Source organism: Dendropsophus ebraccatus, chromosome 5 (genome assembly GCF_027789765.1).
Source record: "Dendropsophus ebraccatus isolate aDenEbr1 chromosome 5, aDenEbr1.pat, whole genome shotgun sequence".
Lineage (NCBI taxonomy): Eukaryota > Metazoa > Chordata > Amphibia > Anura > Hylidae > Dendropsophus > Dendropsophus ebraccatus.
The window spans coordinates 32,634,782-32,659,003 of NC_091458.1; the positions used below are offsets into that span (position 1 = coordinate 32,634,782).

At 41.3% G+C, this 24,222-nt stretch overlaps 1 protein-coding gene across 3 annotated transcripts; it reads right to left on the reverse strand.

The window, feature by feature from the left end:
• Positions 1 to 1,330: 1,330 nt before the first annotated feature.
• GJB2 (gap junction protein beta 2) lies at positions 1,331 to 9,744 on the reverse strand. Of its 3 annotated transcripts, none has more exons than XM_069969815.1 (2): positions 9,635 to 9,744; positions 1,331 to 3,079 (listed from the first exon to the last, which is right to left on the reverse strand). In XM_069969815.1, exon 2 carries the CDS (start codon positions 3,059 to 3,061, stop codon positions 2,309 to 2,311), a length of 753 nt encoding a protein of 250 aa, XP_069825916.1. In that variant the 5' UTR covers positions 3,062 to 3,079; positions 9,635 to 9,744; the 3' UTR covers positions 1,331 to 2,308. The 3 variants fall into 3 exon arrangements, with proteins under 3 accessions (XP_069825916.1, XP_069825915.1, XP_069825917.1); XM_069969814.1 differs by lacking the exon at positions 9,635 to 9,744 and adding an exon at positions 9,263 to 9,286; XM_069969816.1 differs by lacking the exon at positions 9,635 to 9,744 and adding an exon at positions 6,907 to 7,010.
• Positions 9,745 to 24,222: the final 14,478 nt, after the last annotated feature.

Here is a 24,222-nt window from a genome sequence, read left to right on the forward strand (position 1 = left end):
CAATGGAACAGATTTTTAGTTGCTAAAATAAAACGGCACCACTCCTGTCCTCTGTTTGGATGTGGGGTTTTGCAGCTCAGTTACATTGTTACAAGTGAAGCTGAATTGTAATACTACACACAACCTGAGGATACGTGAGGTGCTGTTTTTGCAAGAAAGTAGCTGTATTTATTCTAACGCTGAATAACCCCCTTTAAAGCGACTCTGTACCCGCAATCTGACCCCCCCCCCCAAACCGCTTTTGAGGGGGTCAGATTGTGGGTACAAGGGGTACTTTAACTCCAATTCATTGGTTAATGTGGCTTTCTGTCTCCTGAATGGGTTCTATGAAATAATCAGTCGGCCAGAGGCAGAGGTGTATAAGAAGCACATGAATACTCTGGAATCTACCCTGTTAGATGTGATAGGTTTCAATATGGAACCTGTAATCCCAGAAAATCAGGAGATTTAGCCTGGAGTGTGCAGTTTCCCTGCAGTGGCCACTACAGGAGGAATGTGGTATTACATGTAACCATTTAAATGAATTTTTTTTTTTTTATCTAAGCCACACAGACTTGTCTAGGAAGGTGCATACAAAGTCCATAACACAAAGTCATCCCATGTTGGGGAATATCTTCTATGATATCCATATGCCCTTAAGAGAAGGGGAGTACTTGTAAATGCCTTATTGTTTTTTAAAGAAGACCTGTCCCACTGACACCGCTTTCCAATTTGCAGGCAGTATGTTATGTCTGCTTATTTGGATGGGAAGTCATGTGGGCAGTCCTACACAGTGACTGATAGCTGCCTGTATAAGTGTGCATGTAGAGAGAGCTATCAATCTCAATGGGACTACTCTTAGGGTCCATTTACAGATAAAGATTATCTAACAGATTATCTGCCAAAGATTTGAAGCCTGGCTTTGGCTTCAAATCTTTGGCAGATAATCTGTCAGATAATCTTTATCTGTAAATGGACCCTTACTCGCTTGACGTATTAGCACAGAATAAACCAGATAGTCATGTGGGAGGTCCTACAGCTGGTTCTGCATACACAACTATACACATAAACAGTTGATCGCTGAGTAAAACCACCCACATGACCACTTAGGCTAGAATGAGCAGAGATTTCCATAAATTAATAAAGATATCCTGAAACTTTTTACACTATACACTCAACTCCCTTGGCTCTATAATATGCTACTTGCAGACTGGACTGCATTTTCGGTGTGACAGGTTCCCTAGGAATGATAGAGAACATAAGCCTGAATACATGTATGAGAATGTGTAGACGTTCTCTGCGCCCTGGCCTATATACAGCGTATCATCTCTAGAAAAACTGAGAAAAAGAGAATAGTATAAATCATTTATTTTACTAAAACATACACAATAATACAAAAAAAACAAATCTTACATTCTGGCATTTGTACTTGAGGTGCTCCCTCTAGTGACCTATTGCTGGAAATACAGCTACGAACATCCAAAAAAAGTAGGCAGAGATAGTGGATCTGGCCCTCTCCTTTCCTACATCAAGAATCCTATTGTTCATTTGAAGTTTGTGCAGAGAGAAAAAAAAAAAAAAGAACAATCCAAAATACAAGCACGCACACCCTGCCAGGCGGAAAAACAGCAGCCATCCAGCATATACAGCGGTCAGACTAACAGGTTTAATATGTTCCTCATTCCCTTCTGAAAAAAAAAGTGGAAAAAAAAAAACAACACAAAAGACTTGGCATGGGAAGTCCCATCTTGAGTAAAGAAGCTTCTAACCTTTCCATCACTTGTATTGAAGCAATAGGTACACCACTAGGCAGTTGTAGGGAGGATTAGGATCTCAGGTATATGTTAGAGCACACCCTTTACTAAGATGAGAGAACACGTCTTCTAATACATACTTGTATAAAATATTCCGAGGCAAGGTAAAAAATATTGATATTTCAGTCGAGCCTTACCTAGGGCACCATCTCATTGCACAGGCCTCACATTTATCTCTTAATAAGAAAATTGGCAGTGTTTTCCGTTAAAATACAGTCATGAAACTTAAAAAATTAGTCTGTTACCGGCATAAGTAACAAATCTCGGCTGTAACATAAATAATGAAAATAAAACCCACCAAAAAAAAACAAAACATAAAATGCAGAAATACTATTTGCGGTAATTTATAATCTACAAGTTCTTATTCTGGATCCACAAGTGTTCCCTTTTAGTCATGTGACTCCTTACTCTCAGATCTATTCTGCGTGTCTACTACATGAACCAAATCGCTTTCCTCGGGCACAATGGCAGGCCGGGTTCAACAAATAAAACCATAAAGGACGCCTTCACATGCTTCATTGCTCCTTCTGCTCGTTCAGCATGTTCTGCTTCTCTTCTTTGCCGCTACAGGAGGAGTGGTTGGCGGATTTTTTGGCATGTCTTCTGGATCTTCTCATGGACGCCTGGATGATGAGATAGCACAGCTCGGCCACATTGAGGACCATGCAGATGCCGGACACGATGATCATGAAGAAGGTAAACACAGTCTTTTCAGTAGGCCGAGAAATGAAGCAGTCAACAAGATTGGGGCAAGGCCAGTTTGAGCATCTGACCAGACGTTGCATATGGAAACCAGTATAGAGGAAGTAGAAGAGGTACATGAAAGCAGCTTCAAATATGACTCTGAACAGGATGCTGGTGGCATATGTCCACCACAGGGTGCCTTCAATTCTAACTTTACGGTTCTTCAGCTCTTCCAATTGCCTTTCGCCACATTCTCCCTTCTTTATGAGTCGCTTTTTCTCTCCATGTCTCAGGTAGGCCACGTGCATGGCAACCAACAGTGCTGGTGTGGCTACAAAAATAAGCTGTAGGCACCAGAGCCTGATGTGAGACACAGGGAAGTGGTGATCGTAGCAAACATTTTTGCACCCAGGCTGTAAGGTGTTGCAGTTGAAGTCAGACTGTTCATCACCCCAGACACTCTCGGCAGCCACCACCAGGATCATAATACGGAATATGAAGAGCACCGATAGCCAGATTTTGCCAATGCTGGTAGAATATTTGTTGACTCCTCCAATGACTTCATAAAGGGTTCCCCAATCCATGTTGTTGGAAGACCGTCTCTGGAAGAGAAATAGATGGCTTGTTAGATGGTAGAACATTGTCAGGGACCTAGTAAGCTTTTCATGAGTAGGAACATCTGTATTTAATGAAGACAATAACATAGGCTAAAAATATCCACTTGATGACCAAGTCATGGAAGGTCCTTCAGCCAAAACCTCCACCAATTCAGAATACAAGCTCATGCTGGTCCACACCCTATTATAATGTGGATGCTGGCATCATTATAGTCAGTCTACACAACCTGCCACTAGTAGTTGGTTTAAAGGGGTTATATAGTGATATTTTTCTTTCAGATCAACTGGTGTCAGAAAGTTATACAGATTTGTAATTTTCTTCTATTTAAACATCTCATGTCTTCCCATACTTATCAGCGGCTGTATGTCCTGCAAGAAGTGGTGTATTCTTTTCAGTCTGACACAGTGCTCTCTGCTTCCACCTCTGTCCATGTTAGGAACTGTCCAGAGCAGCAGCAAATCCCCATAGAAAACCTCTCCTGCTCTGGACAGTTCCTGAGATGAACAGAGGTGTCAGCAGAGAGCACTGTGTCAGACTGAAAAAGAAAACACCACTTCCTGTAGGACATACAGCAGCTCATAAGTATGGGAAGACTTGATATTTTTAAATGGAAGTAAATTACAAATCTATATAACTTTTTGAAACCAGTTGATTTGAAAGAAAAAGATTTTCGCTGGACAACTCCTTTAATGTCAGTCTAATAGTTCTATGTAGGGTCTCTCGAGACTCCGCCAACATATTTAGATGGAGATAAGGGTCGGACATGATGGGTTATCACTACCTGATCCCTTTGTTCTCGGAGGGATAAGTCAGGTGGCTGGTGACAGCTTACCCCACCCCATATAGAACATTCATGAGACATACAACTGTGTGTTCATTACATAACCAGGACAGATTTTATCACCTGGGAGGGAACAGTAAAAGTTTCGACTGAATGTCAATGATGGAAATCATGAGAAATTGATACATTAGATATATCCTAAAAAATTGTTTAACTCTTCATTACTAGTCATCCAGGTAGCAGACGCCAACATGACAGCGCCTCCATATTTAGCTATATAGATGCCGATTCCACATAGCTTCTTCCTATAGTAGAACACTGTGATCCAGTAGATAGCATTAAAGGTCATCCCTGTGCCCCATTAACTCTCATCTATGCACTTTGTATCATGGCGAACGTCACTGGAGGGGAATGCTGTTTTGCTTTTATGTCTCTCTACAGGAATGACACAGACGCAGAATCCACCCATAAGCAACATGCTCTAGTAATTCACACAGCTCAATACATAGAATACTAACTTCTACACTCACAAACTATCTTAACAAGTCACAAATAACCCTAACCTAGACATATAAAATCTGTATTCCAAAATGCAAATGATTCATTCAGTTCTGGAATCTGGTAAACAAAAGCTTTTTGGATTAATGTTTCATCTAGAGCCGTGCATTGTGCTGTATGTGCAAGTCCAAGGGTCAAGGGAAAGGGCTGATCTATCGGCCACTAGGTGGTGCTAGAACATAACGGCCAATAAAGTTACCAGATGGATAGGAATGTTTCAAGTGTTTTCCACAAGTTTCCTATATATTGATCTGTATATAAGTATAAAAAGATCACGTTCAGTTTTTTAAATGCTTTCTAGTCACATGACGGACTGAAACCTTCTTCTAACTAACTAATGTTTCTCAGTATGTGGCTCTCCAGTTGTAAAACTACAACTTACATGATTTCCTTACAGCAATGGTAGGAAACCTTGGCTCTCCAGCTGTTGCAAAACTACAACTCCCATCATGCCTGGACAGCCAAAGCTAAAGCTTTGGCTGTCCAGGCATGATGGGAGTTGTAGTTTTGCAGCAGCTGGAAAGCCAAGGTTTCCTACCCCTGCTTTACAGCCTGTTGCAAAACTGCAACTCCAACTCCAAATCTATTAATCTCATTATGCCCCAATAGTCTGTTGCAAAATGACAACTCCCATCATGTCCTGGCAGTCTAATAAAGACCACAACTATCATCCAGGGCATGCTGGGAGTTGTAGTTTTGCAATAGCTTGAAAGCTCTAAGTGATAATACATCTTATACAAACCAAAACACACTGCAACACCATGATAGTTTATTGCGATTGGTGCCATGTACAAAACAATCTCCCATTTCAACCCAATGAGTAATCTGTTTATAGCACCATAGTGACTTTTCACCCCATCAGTCATCTATACACAATGTGTAGTACGCACCGCCGAGAATTACAGGTAACAAACACACGACGCTCACAAATGCTGCGTAACGTATATTACACACATAATGGGAGTGACTAAATGTGACGCCATATGACTAATAGTAATTAACTGGATGCAACCTGTTTACCTATAGAGACGGACAACCGGCTTCTCCCCTTATTAAAGGTTTCCTTACAATAAGGGATCTCACTGGGTCTTGTGTCCCTTTACAGGAAATCAAAGGAAACCTATTTATAAGGGGTGCGGTGAGCCAATAAAACGCATCGCTTTATGGGGAAATGTTGTTTTATTAGGGGGGTTTACAGCTGTCGGGGCCCTGAAATTACAAACCCATTGTTGCATCCATATTACAGCTGCCAGATCCATGCTGACCACCTAGTTGTGGCTGAAGTATGGACCTAAATTTGCAACAAAGCTTTGGCTGTCCAGGCATGATGGGAATTGTAGTTTTGCAACTGCTGGCAGGCATTATAGAGTTAAAAGAGACACTCTTCACTATTTTCGTTCATCCAATCTGCATTGTTTATGGTCAGTAATGCAGCTGTTATGGCTGTGATCATCCTTTTATAACGTTACTTCAAAAATTTGGTTGCTTTAAAGGGGTACTCCGGCGAAAATCTCGGTTTCAGAAAGTTACATAGATTTGTAATTAACTTCTATTTAAAAATCTCATCTTCAAAAATTTTCCCATACTTATTAGCTGCTTAAGTCCCGCAGGAAGTGATGTATTCTTTCCAGTCTTACACAGTGCTCTCTGCTGCCACCTTTGTCCATTTCAGGAACTGCCCAGAGCAGGAGCAAATCCCCATAGAAAATCTCTCCTGCTCTGGACAGTTCCTGAGATGAACAGAGGTGGCAGCAGAAAGCACTGTGTCAGACTAGAAAGAATACACCACTTCATGCAGGACATACAGTAGCTGATAAGTACTGGAAGACTGAATATTTAAAAAAAAAAATAGAAGTAAATTGCAAACCTATATAACTTTCTGAAACCAGTTGATTTGAAAGTAAAGGATTTGCGTCAGATAAACCCCTTTAATGCATTAGCTGGAAAAATACCGATGTAAGGCAATGCACATATTCAATTGCACTGATTTATGATGCAAAATATTTTCCATAGGAAAGTTATCCGGATGTCAGCAAAGTATCAGAATGCTCATCTTATTCCGTCTTTAGGATTGTCAAAAATTGCTAAAACCTACATAAGAGCAGGGTCCACCTTCAGTAATGGATGTTGCACTTCAACTACTACTATAAAGATGGAAACTGCTACTGATGGTGTAATATAAACTATTCCCCCCCAGCTATGATCAAACCTCTTCCTATAGATTTAGGGTGAGATTGATCAATCATGGTGTAAAGTGAAACTGGCTCAGTTGCCCCTAGCAACCAATCAGATTCCACCTTTCTTTCCTTACAAATTCTTTGGAAAATGAAAAGTGGAATCTGATTGGTTGCTAGGGGCAACTGAGCCAGTTTCACTTTACACCAGTTTGTTAAATCTCCCCGTTAGGCTTTTCTCCTGCATAAGAAGAAGGGAAGACAACCAGCTACCATTCAAGAATTAAACCCGACATACCTGGGATCTTCTTTCCAATGGAAGTTGTGGGATGAATCGTCAAGTCAAACCTTAGTGATCTGGGCCGGGCTACTCCATGTGACCTCAATAGGCTGGTACTTACATATTATAAGCCAGGTGTGTCAATATACACCCTAATAAGCGTTTTGTAATCAGCTCTGTTGTAACATGTAATGGGATCAGCCTCTTCCAGCGGCATGGCAGGACGGATGATATAGCTGGGGATCACAGGCTGGGACTGGCATGTGCGCTGTTTCAGTAGCTGTGAACTCTGTCCCTAGGTCACCTGTATTAAAGGATCACTAGATCTACAGGTTTACTGAAAAGTAAAACTGAATAAACCAGAGGTGGACCTGGGTAGCGGGGTGTCAATGAACAGTATATGATGCCCTTGCTTTTCTATATCTCACAAAGAAGCACAACCGTATCCCCCTATAACAGATTATTGTTAGCCATGAAACTCCTGAGCTCAGTCACTTACATGTAGTCTACAGGCTCATTCACATTGTCATTCTTCATCTATGTCAGGATACCATTAAAATGTATGCCAACATATACCATTGACTTTGAAACATTACTGTCCTCAGACATGTTGAAAATTATTGATTGTACTGGGTCTCACTCCATACCGGGTCTCCCCACTCAGCCGGCAGGGACCTGACTGACTTCACTCCATATACTCTAATGCATGGGTCTCCAGAATGCGGCTCTCCAGCTGTTGCAATACTACATTTCCCATCATGCCTGGACAGCCAAATCCAAAGCTTTAGCTTTCCAGGCATGATGGGAATTGTGGTTTTGCAACAGCTGGAGGACCATAGTTTGGAGACCCATGCTCTAATGGAACAAACAAGTAAGATTCGATTGACAACTGAGGAGTGAAGCGTATGGCTGTGCACTCCCATGGCTGTATCTCTGGATTACAGTGGGTCTCAGAAGTGAGACCCGATGTGATCAGTAACTATTTAAAATGTCTGAGGACACGTCAAAAGTTACTTAAAAATGACAGTGATACTTCAGCCATGATTTCTATTAGGTTGCACTGGCTCAGTTTTCCCAATAATTACTGGGGTACAGTCCCAGCGAGCAGCGTTGTGTCCAGCCATCTCACATATAGAAGTCACTTTCTGTATGCCACTCTATGGAACGCCAGGACTAGTCCTGAGTAATTATCGGGAAACTAGAACCAGGCAGTAATAGGGAGAGGGGGGCAACTTTTAGGGCCCTATTACACCAACAGATTATCTTACAGATTTTTGTAAGCCAAAGCCAGGAATGGGTATGAAAAGAGGAGGAATCTCAGTCTTTCCATTGTTACCTGTTCTCTGTTTATAGTCCACTCCTGGCTTTGGCTCAAAAAAATCTGTCAGATAATCTGTTGGTGTAATAGGGCCCTTAGCCTCACCCTGCTAATGCCCCTTCTGAAAACAAAATTCATGGCCGGAGTGTCGCTTTAATGGACCAAATTTAGTTTACAACTGACCACATTTAGTCCATATCCTTAATGTATACTTTATTCTTTAGCAGTCTACGCTTTTTGGGGCGTGCAAAGTATACATTTGGTGAATGGACCAGCTGTGTCTAGTAGTCAGTGGGCCCACCACTGATATGTCACAGTATACATTGGCACACTGTTTTTCTCATATCCCATTGTATATCAGAGACATAGAAGAGAAACAACATATAAATGAGACCTACAAACAACATAAAGCTGCTTTTAGGCTGATCGCACCCACCTTTCTACTATGCACCAATGCCATATCAGCTCAGGATATAAACTGATATCTATGTAAAGACCCAACTACAATTCATCTACATCATTTCTTCAATTTAAAGGGGTTGTCCAGGAGGCAGAATAGGTCTTACCTGTAATGTACCACCTTTCCTGTTCCACAAACAAACCCTTTAACATTATATAGACCTATGGTTCTCCTTTTCTTAAAAAAAACAGTACAGAGTAAACCAATCTTATATTAAGTAGTGTCCTACATGGGTGGCGAGCGACTGCTAGTAATTGAGCTTGACAGACACCCTCTATCTATGCTAATGGTCATGTTTGGGATCTAAAAATAGACAACTAGCCCTGACCCAGAATAGCACGTCCATCTATTACCTAGAACTTCATGTGACATAGACCGATGTACGTAGGCGGGTACGCATGTAGGTCTCACCCAAGCAAAAGCACTCTCTCCAACCTAGACGGCAAACACTAAACACCTTCCCAATGACCATAGCCATCCACCAGTAGAGACTGATATACATACATGTACAGTTTGAGAATTACCCACAGAAGTGACATAGAACCACCACCTACACCCACCATCTCCATACCCCCAGTGAGTCCTCCCATCAGTACCTGCTTAGAATCCATGCCGAGAATGAAATGGTCACTGACCCTATATGTTAGTGGATGTCCTAGATGTCCTTCCTCTGACTCTATTGCTTCCATGTGAGTTATAATTAGGAGCTTCCGCTCCTTTATTCATCTGATTGCTTTGTTCTGGCCACTTCATGTGTATTTGAGAGATTATATCATATTTTTAATCTAGTAACCCTTGTCTGGCGGAATGAATAAGAACATATGTATGCCAAACAGGCGGCTTATTCACTCCTGGCTGACTGCACAGATTGTGTCTATAGGTAAAGGAATGTCTATGAAAACATGGTCCACACAAGCAGCGCGAGGCAGTGACAGGTAGTGGTGGAATGAGGAAGATGAAGGACTCACCTGTGCACGGATGGATGGCTAATGTATCCGATAAGGTACGAGCTAGTAGAAATCCAGAGTGACTGCCTCCAGTAGCTCAGGTAGGAGGTGACACCTCCAAGCTCCTTGCTAGAACTTCACTAACAACTCCAGACAGGTAGACGGCATTTATTGCTCCCACTGGCTCCTCCTCCCCTGTAGAGTTAATTCAACACTACTAGATAGACCGGGCTTAGTTATTCATTTATTACAACTAAAAGAAGACACAGGTCGATAATCCTCCAGCCCCAGGCTGCCTGGCACTGACAGCGATATCATATGTGTGCTGAAATAATCAAAGCACACACAGTTTCTTGTTGTTTTTCAGTGTTTTTGTTGATTGTGATTTTTTTTTTTACAGTATTTTTTCTTCTGTTTTTAAATCCTTTCCAGAAACCTGCATAAAAAAATAGAATAAAAGAAAAAAAAAAAAGAACACAGAACAGGATGCACTGGAAAAAGAAGCTTAAAGGTTGTTATGAGCTCCTTTTTTTGCCTTTATTGCTCTAGATCAGGTCTGCAACCTGCAGCCGCCTATTGCAGAACAGTATTTACTCATTTTTAAATTTAGCATTTGATTTTTTTTTTTTATTAACTGATCCAACAAAAATGTAACTTCTTTTTTGCAGTCATTTGGATATATTATTTTTTTTAATTAAATTTCAGTAACTGGTCCCATGGAGGAGTGATGAACACTCCATCTCTGTGGTGCAAGTTTACAATATATAGAACTATATTTCGGGTGTACCTGTCATTGTGTGGGCTTTAAAAACTTTCCATGCAGACACAACTGCCTACACACGTTAGGGTTGCTGTGGAAACGTCCTACAGTAAGTTGGTGAGTTCTGTAGCTCGAGAAGAATAGGGCTTGTGCACAGAACACATTGATGCTTAGAATATTTCCACAGCAACCCAAACTTCTATCCACAGCAGCATCTGCAGAGGGATGTTTATAAGCCCAAAATGTGACATATCCGCTTTCACTAACCCCTCATTGCTCTACTCTTTGGGTAATCCGTGTCTTAGTCGCAGTCACTGTTCATACATCCCACACTACTTTCTAATAGCATACATCTCCATATTCAGCTATAACACAGGGAATATGGAGGTACCCACCTCCATAGTGGAAATATTATGCATTTCAGACCATAGAAGTTCCTTAATCAGGACTGTAGCTGCCCTCCATGTCCATATACAGAAAAATTCAACATGCTTAATCCATGAAATATATATATCCATCTCTATTACAGGGATATAAGGAAAGAGAGGCCACTGATGAAGAATGGGACGTGTCCACCATAGACGGCAAGGGTCACCCATCTTCTTTATAAGAGGTGTCTAATAGGAGATGGGGTCTAGATTGACATTGATCCAGGGATTGATTCCGATTGCCATATTTGGAGTCGTGAAGGGTGTTTGAGGGTGTTTTGCCTTCTTCTGAATCAACACTTTAGGATTATAGGTTGGACTGGATGGATTATTGTCTTTCCTAATCCTATCAATTATGTAACTATGTAATGATATACAAAGAAGGTACTTGTCCCTATTTTACATGAAATCAATACATACATCAATTATTTTTTTATAATCATTTCTGTATATAATTCTATCACTTAATGAAATGGCTCTATTTCCATTCAGTATTGATTCTGATATACTCCATGTCACACATTTTATACAATAGACTTAGGGCCCTATTACATGGAGCGATAATTGGCTGAATTGGGCCCATTCTGCCGATTATCACTCCATTTAATAGAAACAACAATCAGCCGATAAAACGATCACCTAAAATTATCGGGCGTCTGGTGTGCGTTTCTATGTGTAATAGCGATGCGCGGCCAATGGCTGACAATCGAACAAACAGTTAATACGCACGCTCCTGGTCTTCTCCTGCCCTCTGCATTCTTCCCGGTCCCGCAGATGCAGCTTCAGAGCGGTCTCTGAGCTGACATGCCACTTGGGCCAAGGCTGCACGGACATTGCTAACGATGTCCGTGCAGCCCTTGCTAAACAAATATCGGGACATATACGAGTACCAGTATACCAGAAAACGTGTGCTGATCTAGCAGATCAGCGCTTGTTTACAATATTGATCGGGCCTTCATTGTCCCTTGTAATAGTGCCTTTAGATATGAGAAATATATTGTAGAGCCTGTAAAGACACTCTTTTCTGATAGGGGGCGCTATAAAAGAGATATTCCTGATTCTCATCTGACTGACAGCTGTTAAAAGAACGTCCTTGTACTAAGTAGGGCTTTATGTCATAGAACGTGAAAGGGGGAGACATGTTTAACCACATGAACAAGGCAAAATGTACCCTGAAAAGTCACTTTACTTTTCTGAAATAACATGGTTAAATCTTAAATGGGACACTATGCAGTTTTGAGGGCTTTCCCAGGCCACATAGGGGCTTATGTTGTATGACTGATAGGAAGGGCTGATGGGACTATCTTGCGTCTTTTGTGCACTGACTGATATGCATAATTAGATTTGCAATGCTTTCCTTGACAAGAGACAATGCACTAATATGCAAATGATATCACAATTAACAAGCGTTGCCCAATTTCCTGCACCAGTTCAATGAGATCCAGGTAATCTAAGGAAGATCTAAGGAAATGCACAGCCAAAAATCAACAGCTCGATGGGGAAACGCTGGGACTTTTTCTGAATATAAGTTCATATATTTATTGTTATGAAATATTTCAGATCAAATGAATTATTAGATTTCGGTTTAATTACTCTTCAGAATATCTGTGCTGAATGACGGCACCCTGGTCATTTAGTGTCAGCAGAAATTCTGAGAAAGGTCATGATGACCATAGGCCAAAAGGTCCACGGAGCCTCAGGTACGAGTCTCAAAACATGGGACTAGCCAGATATCCCTCCAGGGAAGGACCTATCAAAGGGATGGTTCCTGTAGAGAGACCACCAGAACCACTATATTTAGCCTTAGATCCACCAGATTTACTGAGTATATAGGAGTAAGGCTTTACCTTATGTAAGTCTTGATAAATTCCTCCCACTGTGTGACATGCGATATGGGATAAATAGTCCATTATATAACATAAAACACAATATATTACACATGCTTAAAGGGGTTGTACACCCAAAAAATCTTTCTTTTAAATCAACTGCTGCCATAAAGTGCCAGAGATTTGTAATTTACTTCTATTTAAAAAATCTCAAGCCTTCCAGTTCTTATTATCTGCTGTGTGTCCTGCAGGAAATGGTGTTTTCTTTCCTGTCTGACACAGTGCTCTCTGTTGCCTCCTCTGTCCATGTCAGGAACTGTCCAGAGCAGAAGCAAATCCCCATAGAAAACCTCTCCTGTTCTCCAGACTGGAAATAATACAACTTCCTGTTGGGCATACAGCAGCTGATAAGTACTGGAAGGCTTGAGATTATTTAATAGAAGTAAATTACAAATCTCTGGCACTTTATGGCAGCAGTTGATTTGAAAGAATTTTTTTTTGGGTGTACAACCCCTATAAAGGGGATATCCAGAGCTACAAAAACATGGCCACTTTCTTAAAGAGGCAGCACCACTCTTGTCTCCAGTTTGGGTGCAGGTTTTGTAACTCAGTTCCATTGAAGTGAATGGAGCTTAAAGGGGTTATCCAGTGCTACAAAAACATGGCCACTTTTCCCCCTACTCTTGTCTCCAGTTCAGGTGCGGTTTGCAATTAAGCTCCATTTACTTCAATGGAACTGAGTTTCGAAACCCCACCCAAACTGGAGACAAGAGGGGGGTAAAAGTAGCCATGTTTTTGTAGCACTAGATAACCCCTTTAATTGCAAACCACACCTGAACTGGAGGCAAGAGTGGTGCTATCTCTGGAAGAAAGTGGACATATTTTTTGTAGCGCTCGATAACCCCTTTAAAGTGCATTGAATTGGTGACCCATCTTGTAGAACATGGGTCTCCAAACTGCGGCCCTCCAGCTGTTGCAAAACTACATTTCCCATCATGCCTGGACAGCCAAATCCAAAGCTTTAGCTGTCCAGGCATGATGGGAGTTGTAGTTTCGCAACAGCTGGAGGGCTGCAGTTTGGAGACCCATGTTGTAGAATGATGTGGCCATTTGAAGGTGGCAACATACCCGCAGTCATCCCACATGTTCACCTCCTTGAGGGCACCTGAAATACATTATTGGAATCCCTCACACACATGCCAGTGGGGCTGAGTTGAGAAATCACCATATACATAGGGTGGGGGTCATTACATAGGTTTATTCAGCCTAAATTGACAGGTTTGGGCAACGTCCATCAAACACCTTTAGGCTATGTTCACATTCTGTAACAGACCGGCCGTTCCGTGACCCCGGCCGGGTCACGGAACGGCCGGTCTGTGCCCGGATCATCGCGGCAGGTACTTAAGTACCGGCCGGGTGATCTTTTCGGCCGCAGAGCTCCGGCGCAGTGCGCCCGCATCAGAGCTTCCCATAGCCCACGGTGAAGCAAGCAGCCGGGGCCGCTCGCTTCACTGTGTGCGCTGACAGGTCTTTTTGCGGCCGGAATTCACTGAATTCTGGCCGCAGAAAACTGACCTGTCAGTTTTCTCCGGCGCCGCATGGGATCCCGGCCGGAGTGCATACGATGTGTGTACGCTCCGGCCGGGATCCCATTGAAAATAAGCTATGTTACACACCACAAAACTACGGCCGTAGTTCTGCTTCGAACATAGCCTTAACCTGGATCACACTGGTGAAATTCGGACTTCAAGGATTTACAGAATTTCCAGGAAAACTAATGCATTTAGAATAAAATCCGGCTAGGTGGGCCTGATGTGAGACTTTCTTACTGTGATACAGCTGATCTGGTACTACAATACTATTAGAATCTGGAGTTATTACAGGCAGGACCTTCTCTGGTCCATTAGACCAACACCCAACATAGATACAAAGGATTACCGAAATGACGGAATGTTTTATTGTCCTCATCTGAGACACAACAAGCATTTACCTGTAGAAATGAATCTTTCAGGTCCCATCACGCCCCTTTCCAGGCCATTACTCTATAACTTCTCCATGATATTATAGTCATTACAGTAAGAATAATCTCCCATACAAACACGTCTTCTATTATTTAGCCTTAGGCCCAAAGAAGAGAAGCGTTTGAAGACTGTGAGGATTAACTATTCTCATTGGTAGATATGTGGCGGATATACAAAACTGTCAATTTGCAGAAATCTCATCTCGTTTTAACATCATCTTATAAAATCCACATAATGGAGGAAAATTATTAGGATTTTATGTAATGTACAATTATCATAATATTGTCACATGGATATTCTGTATACTACGTGCAAAAGTTCATGTGATAATGCAAAGCATGTACCATATCAGTATTACATATATATATATATATATATATATATATATATATATAAATATATATATATATATATATTTATTTATTTCAATTATAAGGTGTTGTTGCCAAGAAGGCCCGGGATGCCCTGGTTTGGACGTGTATTACAACAGTGAAGGACTTTGCCCATCACTTCAATCCACCATTTGTCTTTGCGGCAGAGAATCTCAGTCATTCGTTTAGAAGGCGAGCGATCAGATGTCTCTTCCTGTCCATCCAGGTTATTATACCCAAGCCAGAATCTGAGAGTGCTCACAATTATCTACTCTTTCCACTGTGTTGGACACAAAGACCATTTGTTCCACTTCCCCTTGTTTTTTTTCTATGCTTCTGTGCGCCAAGGAGTTTTCATGACACGGATATTGACTAGCTGTTATGTGGATGGGATATCAGAGAGAGAGAATCAGTCTCTCATAGAAACATAGAAGACTGACGAAAGAAAAGACCACATGGCCCATCCGGGTCTGCACTTATATAATTTTTTTTATTTTATCCTAGGATAGATATATGTATATCTCAAGCAGGTTTACATGTGCTTGAAGAGTTTGTCCAGGTTTAGAAAAACATGGCCGATTTCTTCGAGAAACAACGCATCTCTTGTTTCATTAAAGTGAATGGAGTTGAATTGTAATACCACACACAAGGGGTGGCACTTTTTTTTGCAAGAAAGTAGCTGTGCTTTCTAATCCTGCATAACCCCTTTAAGGCTATGTTCACACTACGTAAGTTTCCGGCCGTAGCATGCTCCGAGAATAAGCGGCTGGAGATTTACGTAGTTTGCGTACAATGGAAAGTATACGATCTATGGCTGCACAGTTCCCACTACGTACGAACCTACGCCCGGATCGTATGCGGCGCCGTAAAAATGAACCAGACCATTGTTTCGGGACGGAAATGCTGTAACTTACGCCCGTAGCGTAACATGCGGTCCCGTACGGAGTGGTGATTTCTTCTTTTTTCCACTTTGTTTTGCCGATCCAAAAGGTTCTGTGGGGTGTCCGGGGCTAGCCGAAGATATCCCAGTGAAATACCGCTGTCAGATCGCTACGTACGCCGCTCGGGAAGCGTACGTAGCTTACGGGCGTAAGTTCGCAGACCGTACGTAGCCAGCCGCAACTTGCGTAAATTTCGGCCGGAGTTTTACGGCCGGACATATACGTAGTGTGAACATAGCCTAAAGGGTACCAGTCATTATAACTTTCAAAATCTAAATCAACAGTAGATGTGAAATAAATGTATTATCATGCATTAACACAAAGCTATACTTACTTGTATACAGGCCCAGTCTCTTGAAGGCAGGAGTGTTACGGCTCAATGTGTCAGTCAATCAAATGACTGCTTTCTCTGTGCGCAGATACCCAGGACTTCCTGTGTTTAGTCCCTTTTTTTCAACAGCACAAGGCTAAAAAGCTTTAGGAGACTGGACCTGGATACAAGTAAGCTTTTTTTTTTTCGTTTTAAAGTATGATAACAAAAACAAAAAATGTAATATGCACATGTGCTTTATTAGATTCACATCATTCTGTGTAAACACATGTTTGGCTGACAATAATGAAGTTAAAGGGCCATGCAGACGATCTAGCAATCGTATGATCAAGCGCCGATCTCTTGAATTTCCGCCTATCCAAACGGACCTTTACTTTCAACTTAACAACCACATATGTTCCAAGAATCTACTACTCTCAGTGTTTCTTACAATGCTTCTGCCCCCCACCCTTCCTATTTAATCCCAAATTTTTGTGTTGGTTGTTATTTACGCTTAAGGACCAGGCCTAAAATGGCTTTAAGGACCAAGGCAAATTTTATGAATATGACATGTGTCACTTTATTCATTAATAACTTGGGAATGCTTTTACCTATCCTTGTGATTCCAAAATTGTTTTTTCGTTACATATTCCACTTTTTGTTATTGGTAAATTTGAGTTGATGATATCTTTAGAATTTTTTTGTGAATAACTCCAAAATATTGTTAAAAATTTTTAAAAAAAGTGCATTTCTCTAAATTTGAAAGTCTCTGCAAATAAGGAAAATAGTAATATGTCATTTATTATTTATTAATTCATATCTATAACATGTCTACTTTATATTAACACCATTTGGTGAACATGCTTTTACTTTTTTATGATGTTAGAGGCCATAAATGTTTGGTAGCAATTTTCAAAATTTTCATGAAAATTTCAAACTCAGAAATTCTTTAGGCACCAGTTCAATTTTGGAGAATATTTTAGAGGCCTGTATACTAGAAACCCCCCATAATTTACCCCATTTTGAAATCTTCACCCTTTCAAGTATTCAAATTGACATTCATACAGTTTTTTCACCCTTAAGGCATTTCACAGGAATAACTGCAAAGTAGGAGTGAAAAGTTAACATTTTCATTTTCTTTCCAGAGACTCCAATGTAATCCTATGTATTTTTTACCACACCAATTACCGTTACTGATCCACCAATGCCGGCGATTACCGATGCTGGACCCCCTTTTGGACCCCCAGAGGCAGTTACACTAAACTGTTAGCTATCAGCTGACAGTTTAGTTGCAGCTCCCGGGCACTGTTTGTGTAAACAGCGAGCATCGGAAGCAGGTCAGTAAATGTACTGACTGGTGCTGGAACTATCATCCTACAAGTCAGTACATTTACTGACTTTAGCAGGAAGGGGTTAAAAGGGTTCTCCACTTTAGACAACCCATACTTGTTAGATGAGTCCTTTGATAAAAAAAAATGACCCCTCCTGCTGTAATATGTAGGAAAAGAAGGTAACACTTCCTGGAAATAGGACACTTGCTGAAAATAAATGTTTAATTGGCATCTGAGGACGACCTAATAACCATGTATAGTTATATCAAAGCTCAATGCAGAGATCTCCCCTGTGATCTGTTTATACTTAGGACTGTGTCTATTAGCCAACTGCAAATCTGCTCACTTATCCAGGGATCAATTTCAATTACATCTTATTTACATCTATTAACACTATATGTAGAGATGCACAAGTAGACAAAAAGCAGCAACCACCATCTTGATTTATTCCATGCAATTAAAAGTGGGGCATGGACGCTGGCAAGTCAAGGCTACAGCTGTTTCGCGCGCATGCGCAGGGTTCTTCCTCTGGTCCTGGCTATATGTAGAGATGTATAAAAAGACTTGCTGGCACCACCTACATCCAGCACTTTTGTGACATGATCAAAGTTTAAATATAAAAAGATTGACCCAGCACCATTTGGTTAAAATAACATTTCTTTATTCTCTTCAGAAAGTCAATAAAACACATACATGAGGATCAAAGATCATAGAGCCAGTAGTGTAAGATATAAAACATGGGTAGTGTTTGTACTGTACCTCCCTGTACTCATCTCCTCAAACTTCTTACCACAGATAGATTGGAGTGAATAAGTGATCAGCAGAAAAGAAACTTTTTGGAAAATGTTCATATTTACATTTTTGTGTGTGCTTTTGAGTGTGCTGTGGATGTCGTATACTATATATATTGTATACTATCTAAAACTGGTCTAAATTAAATGGGCACTGTCACTTTAAGAAACAGGTTGTTTTAATGGAATCTGTAACACTGAAAATGCTACCTAATCTGTAGGCATCACGTTATATAGAACAGGAGGAGCTGAGAAGAATGATATATAATTTTGTGGGAAAAGATCCAGAATAACTTATTCTCATTCTGTACTACATAGTCATGTGGGTGGTCCTAATCAGTGATTGACATCTCTCTCCATAGGAGTAGGACCACCCAGATGACTATTTAGTGCAGCATGAGCAGAGATTTACATGAGTTATCCCGTAACATTTTAGCGAAAAATATATACAGTATATATATATATGCTTAGCTCCTCCTGCTCTTTAACATTATGCCTGTGGATTGGATATTTTCAATTTTACTCTTCTTCACAGGACTTCCCTTCAGTGTTTCCCATGTATTGAGTTTATTGTATTCTTAGGTCTGTGGTAATGGAGGCATGATGCTTCTTTAGGAGTCTATTAGTCAAATGAGATATACCAAAAAATAAGTATACATAATAGATGTCATAGATCAGTGCTAGGACTCTGGATAAGGCTACCTAGTATAAGTAGAATGGACAGCACTCCAAAGGTGAGGTGGTGGAACAGTCCAGCAGCAGGTAGATAGAGGAGCCTGGCACTCACCAAATGGATTATGCTTATTAATTCAAGTGGAGCATGCATCAATATTACAGTAAGGACGTTTTTCAGCCTTGCCTCCTGATGAAGCTGACAAGCTGATGAAGGCCAGCCTGGACCAAAACACGTCCTTACTCTAATAGTGATGCCTGCTGCACTTGAATAAATAAGCATAATCCATTTGGTGAGTGCCGAGCTCCTCTATCTGTATAAGGCTATGTCATAGCTCTCTTTGAACTGAGCTGTACTAGGCCAGCCATAGAGGTGCCACAGGCCCCCGCTATACATCTGTATGCTCCTGATCTAATATGGAGGTATATTGAGGTGCAAGTCTGACAACCAATCAAATTGGTTAGCTACATTGGACTTTTCCCCTAGTAGCATTGCTCTCAATAGAAACTGTATGGCATTGCCATATCAATCAGCCCTACATTGAGAGTTGAAAGTTCTATTACCTGCATCTGAATAAATTCCCATTGTGTGTGATCTGCTTATAGACACTCTAGTAATAGCTGCATAACCAAGTAATCCCCATGCCATGAACAATGGAGCAGAACACACAACCCTAAGTAGGCCTTGCACGCATTCAATACTCTTCTGTTTGCAAGTTGTTATGGTCAGTTAAGGGGTCATTGTTTCTTTAAGATGTTTTCCAGCTAAAAGATGTGTTTTAGGGGCTTTGGTTATCAAATAACTCCAATTAGTGATAGCGTCTCTCCTTTCCACAATAGCGCTTTTCTATACGGATCAGGACAGTGGGTTTCAGCCATTTGAATACACTGATGGGTAAACAGTCCAGCGAATCAGTGACAGAGAGTCCGGGGATTTAAGGCTTGTGTGTTTGGAGAGAATCCAGGAGAAACAATGGAAGTCAACAGAAAAGGCTGGACAACACAATAACACTTAAAGTGTCAGACATTGGCGAGGTTAGATAGCAAGGTGTATTCATGGAGGTTTGTCACCAGACCGTGGTTTATAGAAGACTTAGCAATTAAAAGTTAAGTAATGACAATAGGGTGTAAATGAGCACATGATAATGTGAAGTTAGCACTGGATGAGAAGCCATTTGGTTTAGGAATGTATCCATGAACATTGAAACAAGTCGTTAAAGAAGCATGAACCCTATACCTATACCTAGGAATCTGTGCATCATGGGCTATGTTCACACACAGTTTTTAAGGCCTGTGAATTGGTGTATTATGAGGCATAAAACATCACCCTTAGGCCAGATTCATACATTCGTGTCCAGTCTGTAATATAAGGTCTGTAAGCTGACTGTATATCACACACTGAACTTTTCAATTCTTACTCTTGCAGTGAGCTCCAAAATAGTTAAAGGGGCGCTCTGGCGATTTTTTTTCCCCTTCAGATCAACAGATGGCAGAAAGTAATATAGATTTGTAATTTAATTCTATTTAAAAATCTTAAGTACTTATCAGCTGCTGCATGTCCTGCAGAAAGTGGTGGATTCTTTCCAGTCTGACACAGTGCTCTCTGCTGCCACCTCTGTCTGTGACAGGAACTGTCCAGAGGAGTAGCCAATCCCCATTGAAAACCTCTCCTGACATGGACAGAGGGGGCAGCAGAGAGCACTGTGTCAGACTAGAAAGAATACACAAGTTCATGCAGGACATACAGCAGCTGGTAATTACTGAAAGACTTGAGATGTTTCAATAGAAGTAAATTAGAAATCTATATAATTTTCTTAGCAAAGAAACAGCGGACCAGCACTAATTAACTATGTGCAAATGGTTATCTTGGGCTAATATTGCGGCATGAGACGGGGCACTCTTCCAAGGAGATACAGCAAAAGCAACAATAGAAATATTCCACAAAAGAGAGTATATGGAGGCACTCACCGTATAAAATCTTCTTTATTGGTAAATCTTCATTAAAAGACCTACAGAGTGTGTAGCAGTCGGCGGGGGTGCCGCTCAGCAGCTGATAGTGTGACATCTGTTTCCCGCGCGTATGTGCGCTTCCTCAGACACTCCTTCACCCCTTCTGAGGAAGCGCGCATGCGCGTGGGAAACAGCTGCTGAGCGACGTCCCCGTTGACTGCTACACACTCTGTATGTCTTTTAATGAAGATTTACCAATAAAGAAGATTTTATACAGTGAGTGCCTCCATATACTCTCGTGGAATATTTCTATATAATTTTCTGACACCAGTTGATTTGGAAGAAAGACAGCCGTTGCTGTCCAAGGCATGATGGGAATTGTTGTTTTGCAAAAGCTGGAGGGCAGTAGTTTGAAACCTACACTATGCATGTGGGGCACAAAAATTGATGCAAACAACATCTCCACTTACCTCCTGGCCCGTCATACATATTTGATGGGTACAGGATAGAGACCCTCTTCTTTGACAGAAGTCCCTGTACTTTCCATAGCACTCTACACTGTTGGGTACTATGGAAAGTTACATAGTAAATGGCAATATGTATATACAGCAGCATCCAGATGCTACATTGTGATGGCTGCTACATCTGTAGATAACCAGGAGATCTTGGGTGTTGGCAAATATGAGGCCTCATCATGATTATGTAAGATTGCCTTTAGCTGTCCTAGATTTTAGAATTAATCCCCGTCCCCATTACATTGGCTACATACAATGTTTGCTATTTAGGTTATTATGGTTAGCTTATTGTAGTATCATCAGACCCGGTTTCCTGCCACACTTTGCTATCAGTACCATATGCTGCAATAGGGACATTTTCCATTGACCATTGAAAAATATGCACATAAAGTATTGAACAGAATTCAGAACTCCAAAGGATTATGGATCTAAATTCGGTTCAGTAAAACTACAGAGGACTATGTATCTTAAAGGGATAATCCCATTTTAACTAATATAGCTAAATTTGTATTTGTCAAGTGAAACATTTATTATACGTGCCATTGCTGCCTATGAAAATCAGTATAGACAGACAGTATACACATAGGGGGGGATTTACGAAGGGTACGCCAGAGGCATACGCCAGGGAGTATTTGCAGATTTGCCCCTTCTCCCTGGCATACGCCTCCCGTACGCCCGACTTGCCCGATGGGCAGGCTGGCGGAGCTTTGGGGGTGTGCTGGCAGGCGCAAATCATGACTGAAATCTACACCTGCTGGAAGCAGGTTTAGATTTGGTATGCCGGGTGCAGATTCGGGCGCCCGGCCACCCGGATTCACTAAGAGGAGTACGCCTCTTAGCCAATCCTGCCTGGAAAAAGGGGGCGGGGCCTAATATAAGACCGGCATACTTGTACGCCGGTCTTCGTAAACCCCCCACACACACACACAGTATATGCCCCGGCTGGGATCCCTAGCGGCGTCGCAAACAAAGGACATGTCAGTTTTCTGCAGCCGCTATTCATTGAACACTGCACCCGCATCAGAACACTGCAGCGCCAAAGATCATCTGGCCGGTACTGCAGTACCCAGCTAGGGTGATCTTTTCAGAAACCGGCTGGTCTCTTATGTTGTGTGAACATAGCGTTAGGCTGCATTCACACGTTCCATGTTCCTCTCGGAACACGGATGTGGAATGTTCTCCCCCGCCCGGGCTGCATCTGTAATTAGATGCTGGGAGCAGGGGAACTGTACAGATATGTACCGCACTGTAGTGACAAAGCCGCACAGCTGATTCATTACAGCATGGCACATATGAGTACAGTTGCCAGCATCTTATCACAGACAGGCATTCCACGTCCGTGTTCCGTGAGGAACACAGAACGTATAAATGCAGCCTAAGGCTATGTTCCCACACAGTATTTTTGCTCAGTAATTTGGTCAGTATTTTACAACCAAAACCAGAAGTAGGTTGAAAACACAGAGGCTATGTTCACACACCGTTGAAATTTAGTAGATGGACAACATTTCATGGCAAAAAAAACATAGCCTCTGTGTTTTCAACCCACTTCTGGTTTTGGCTGCAAAATTCTGAACAAAAATACTATATGTGAACATAGCCTTATTGATGATCATCCTGAATAGACACCCCACCCAACACATAAAATGAGGACAAAATCTCAAGTGAATATTGACTATGTGAAACATTTTCGGATGAACCACTTTAAGGCTATGTTGACACTACGTATATTTCAGTCAGTATATTTCAGTCAGTATTGCAACCAAAACCAGGAGTGGATTAAAAACACAGAAAGGATCTGTTCACACAATGTTGAAATTGAGTGGATGGCCGCCATATAATGGCAATATTTGCTGTTATTTTATAACAACGGCTGTTATATTGAAATAATGGCCGTTATTTACTGTTATATGGCGGCCATCCACTCAATTTCAACATTGTGTGAACAGATCCTTTCTGTGTTTTTAATCCACTCCTGGTTTTGGTTGCAATACTGACTGAAAAATAATGACTGAAATATACGTAGTGTGAACGTAGCCTGAACCTGTAAAATCCTGCAGTAATTCTGCTGTGCTGGTAAAAATAATCAATGACTAATCCCAATAACCAGGAAGGTGTCGCGTACATCTGTACCTTTTATCCTCCCCATATTATGACATTCAATGCAAACTGGCATGCTGCCTTCATATGCAGGAAATGTAAATGAGGTTCATGGTGACTAAGTTTAGATGTTGCAGGTTCTTTATTATGGCAGCGATTGCGACTATAGCTTCCAGTCCTTACGCAGACAGGGAACGCCTGTAGCTGGGCGAACAAGACCCACCTAGGCTGTGAATTTTGCATTAGAATTAATTGCATCACGTTCCTGGACTGTAACAATATAAAGATTTGTTTATGAAGATATTTTTTTTTCACTTTTGGTTTTATAAAAGCAAAAAAAGATTACAGGTCCAATAATGAACCGAATGTAAAGCTTCTATCCATCTATAACATTGTCTAAGGGTTCAAAAAAGGTCAGAGCTATGAAGATTAAGAAAACGGATTTAAAGGTGCCCATTTACCTGAAGTTAAAGGGGTTTTCCCATCCCATCAAGGATAGGGATTGCGGGATTGTTAGTATTAGAATGGAGACATTGGTTGTTTATGCTCCATTCTTTCTATGTGGGAGCCGCACATTCAGCTGTTTCCACAGCTTT